Source organism: Capsicum annuum, unplaced genomic scaffold, assembly GCF_002878395.1.
Source record: "Capsicum annuum cultivar UCD-10X-F1 unplaced genomic scaffold, UCD10Xv1.1 ctg3943, whole genome shotgun sequence".
Classification (NCBI taxonomy): Eukaryota; Viridiplantae; Streptophyta; class Magnoliopsida; order Solanales; family Solanaceae; genus Capsicum; species Capsicum annuum.
The window spans coordinates 270,886-275,257 of NW_025846648.1; the positions used below are offsets into that span (position 1 = coordinate 270,886).

The following is a 4,372-nucleotide window of genomic DNA, read 5'->3' on the forward strand; positions in this document are numbered from 1 at the left end:
TCTTGAGGCAACTAAAAAGCAGCTACAATCAAGCATATAACATCAAATCACAAACGATCACACAGCTATGAGCAGAAGCAACAAAACACATATTTCGCGCGCGAATCTCAAGAAAATAAAAAAACTAGCAATAAATCATACATAATAGTAAACCAGCTATATATAATCTGCAATCAAAAATCAGTAACAGTGTATTTCCCTATCATCAAAATACAATTTCAATTACGTACTTTCAATTTTAAGGAGACTTGAATCTTGTCAATCGCCTCCACTTTCGCCCAACGTGTGATGTCATGAAAGTTGTCTTGCGCTTCTATTTTTATTTCATAAAACCAACTTTGTAACTTGTTCTGAATGTAATCGATCATTTCCAGTATTGGCAGCTGCCTTACTTTTCTCAGTATCGTATTCATGGACTTGTTAGTTATAAGCATATTGTACCTTCTGTTGGTATGAAACAAACGAGCCCATCTTTTTGGTTCTTCTTCTTTCAAGTACTCCACAGCAACTTTTTCGACTTTTTCTATCTCTTCCATGAAAGTATAAAATTTAGTTTGTTTGTATGTTATCGCTGCATTGCAGAAGAGTGATAGAACCACATCTGAGAAGTGTTTTTTTCTTAAATTCTTCTCCATGTGGTATATGCATGTCTCGTGCTGACACTATGGATAGACATTTACAATTGTAATTGCAATGGCTGGGTGACGATCTGATAGAATAGACAATTATTCACGTACCCCAATTGCATTTCTTAACTGATTGAAGAACCAGTTATAAGACTCATTAGTTTTTGAGTCTACAATTCCAAAAGTCAAAGGAAATATGTTGTTGTTTCCGTCCTTTGATACTGCTATCATGAGGACACCACCATATTTTAACTTCAAAAATATTGCATCTACCATTATTACCGATCTACAGTTGGTCCATCCAATTATTGAAGCGTCATAAGCAAAAAATGCATATTGAAACCTGTGTTGAGCAAAAGATTATTAGTAACAATTTGCATTTGATGTTTATAATCAGAGTATAATAATTTTGTAAACTAAATCTTGCCCATGAGGCAAGAGTTACATATATGTTAATAATCTAATCAGTGCAATTAAAGAATAAACTTTTGCCTCTTGGGCAAAAGTTTTAAACTTCAATAGTATAGCATTTGTACAATAATTTTCTAAACTAAGTCTTGCCCATGAGGCAAGAGTTCCATCTATGTTAATAATATAATTAGTACAAATAAAGGATAAACTTTTGCCTCTTGGGCAAAAGTTTTCAATTTCAACAATTTTCTAAACGAAGTCTTGCTCATGAGGCAAGAGTTGCATATATGTTAATAATCTAATCAGTGCAATTAAAGAATAAACGTTTGCCTCTTGGGCAAAAGTTTTTAATTTCAACAATTTTCTAAACTAAGTCTCACCCATAAGGCAAGAGTTCCATATATGTTAATAATCTAATCAGTAAAATTAAAGAATAAACTTGCGTCTTGGGCAAAAGTTTTCAATTTCAACAGTATAGCATTTGTATAAACTAAGTCTTGCCCATGAGGCAAGAGTTGCATATATGTTAATAATCTAAGTAGTGCAATTAAAGAATAACCTTTTGCCTCTTGAGCAAAATTTTTCAATTTCAACAGCATAGCATTTGTATAAACTAAGTTTTCCCATGAGGTAAGAGTTGCATATATGTTAATAATCTAATCAGTGCAATTAAAGGATAAACTTTTGCCTCTTGGGCAAAATTTTTCAATTTCAATAATTTTCTAAACTAAGTCTTTCCCATGAGGCAAGAGTTGCATATATGTTAATAATTTAATCAATGCAATTATAGAATAAAGTTTTGCCTCTTGGGCAAAAGTTTTCAAATTGTATAGCATTTGTACAACCATTTTCTAAACTAATTCTTGCCCATGAGGCAAGAGTTGCATATATGTTAATAATCTAATCAGTACAATTAAAGAATAAATTCCTCTTAGGTAAAAATTTTCAATTTCAACAATTTTTTAAACTAAGTCTTGCCCATGAGGCAAGAGTTACATATATGTTAATAATCTAATCAGTGCAATTAATAAATAAACTTTTGCCTCTTGGGCAAAAGTTTTTAGTTTCAATAATTTTCTAAACTAAGTCTTGCCCATGAGGCAAGAGTTGCATATATGAATAATCTCATCAGTGCAATTAAAGAATAAACTTTTGCCCTTTGTGCAAAAGTTTTCAATTTCAACAGTATAGCATTTATACAATAATTTTTTAAACCAAGTCTTGCCCATGAGGCAAGAGTTTTATATATGTTAATAATTTAATCAGTACAATTAAGGAATAAAGTTTTGCCCAAGAGGCAAAAGTTTTCAATTTCAACAATATAGCATTTGTACTTGTTCTCATCATCTCTCTTAATGTTTGTGTACGTGCCTGAGTTGTTTTCTTTTATCATATGAAGATACGATGGCAACCTGTTATAGATCTCTTCCGCATTTTCTCTTATCACCATATAGGCATGTTGTATCACTCGCCATCCTTTATTGTAGAATATGATTATTCCGTATTTCCTTCTCATTTCATCTACCACAAAGTTTGGTGTGATTACATTACTAGAGTCACGCACAAGCTCTAGTATGTAGTCACATATGACCTTTGTTGTTGCATTCTTATGGTCGGACGTTATAAAATCAACCGAGCAACTATGAGCCTTTTCATATGTAGTAATCTGAAAGAGCAAAAAATCGGAAATATTCGAGGCATGAAACCGCCACACGCAGTTGTCGTCCAAACATCGCAGTGAATATCTTGTTGTGCTTAATTTAATAACCTTAAATTGAATGTTTTGTATAATTACAATGTTTGACATGCACGTCATCATATTTTGTTTGTCAATAAAGATTGACTTGATATTTACCTCATTCAAAGAGGCATTGTGTCTCAAGAGAGTAGTTTTGACATCAAGTATCCTCTTCTTTTTTTGTCGTACCCTCTTAATCTTTGATGGCTGCCCCATTTCTTCATCTATTGCAGCCTCCAATATTGGTTCGATAACCTGTAACTCGTTATTTCTATCTATTGTCCCATATTGTATTGCTCAATACTCATTTCTTTTCCATTCTTTCCATGCACAACCTTTGTGAAAAATGAAACAACAAAAGATTAGTAACAATTTAATTTAGAATATATATCTTCAACAAGTAAAATCATTAAAGAGTAAGGCATAGTCAACTATTGCCCATAGGGCACAACTGTCAAAGCCTTGCCTATAGAGCAAGAGTTATAGGTCATCTGCTAAATCATTACAGACTATGGCAATGTCAACTCTTGCCCATGAGGCATAACTGTTTTAGTCTTGCCTCTGGGGCAAGAGTTATAGGCCATCTGCCAAATCATCACAGACTAAGGCAGTGTCAACTCTTGCCCATAGGGCATAACTTGAAATATATGGCAAAATCTAAAGATGCTAAAATCTCACTTGAAACTACTGAATAACACACCCTACAAGGGTGATTCTGAGAAGGTTGTTTACTTCAGAGATAGGTTGCAAGTGATTACAACATAGTTTATCAACTCAATACTCTGATAGTATGGCCTTGAAAGAGAATAATATACTGACTATTATTGAGAAGTGGAGCAATATTGAAGAGAGCATGTTACAATAAAAATTCAGGGCTTTGTGTATAAGCTATGTGATTCAAACCCCATATATTTTAGTGCAGTTATGAAAGAAAAAAAGTAACAAGAATCTTATTTAGTTTTTAAACTAAGAATCTTATTATTTTAGTATTTGCTTTGCCTTACAGGTTTTCGGTTAATGCTTTGTTGAATATATTTTTTGCCTCAGCAGATACAGCCAGAAAATTTTTTTTTGGCTTGTAAAATCTTGTAGATAACCATGGATACTCCAAACGAGATCATTTATTATTCTACCAAATCACCTCAACACCCAAAGGTTCACGCCCACAGTCAAGAGACTGAATATAGCAAACATAATGGATATTCTAATATGCCAAGACTGAAATTTTCTAATAAGGGATTCTGGGAGGTGTGTGGAAAACTAATCAACCGTATCATCTTTAGGGGATCTCCTGTGTTGTGTCACTCAACAGAAACCCGCGATACTGAGACAAAAGAAGTTGCCAAAAATAGTGATGATTATTCTAACATATCATGGTTCAACAATAAATGGTTAATGAATATAAATATGATGCGTGTTCAACAATAAAGGATTTTTTTAACACTGAAAAGTTGTATAATAGTAACCTTGTTACCTAAAGTGCCAAATCCTACTACCATTAGAGAATTTAAACCCATTGCCCGTTGCTCTATGTTATACAAGATAATAGCCAAGGTGTTCTCTCTTAGAATCAACAAGTTAGTGTTTCTTTAATCTC

The 4,372-nt window shown here is 33.0% G+C and overlaps 1 protein-coding gene across 1 annotated transcript; it reads right to left on the reverse strand.

Annotated features, from left to right (window-relative positions):
- Positions 1-218: 218 nt before the first annotated feature.
- Positions 219-2,991, reverse strand: LOC124891654. Its single transcript, XM_047403362.1, has 4 exons — positions 2,893-2,991; positions 2,372-2,703; positions 738-969; positions 219-656 (listed from the first exon to the last, which is right to left on the reverse strand). Exons 1-4 carry the CDS (start codon positions 2,989-2,991, stop codon positions 219-221), a joined length of 1,101 nt encoding a protein of 366 aa, XP_047259318.1.
- Positions 2,992-4,372: the final 1,381 nt, after the last annotated feature.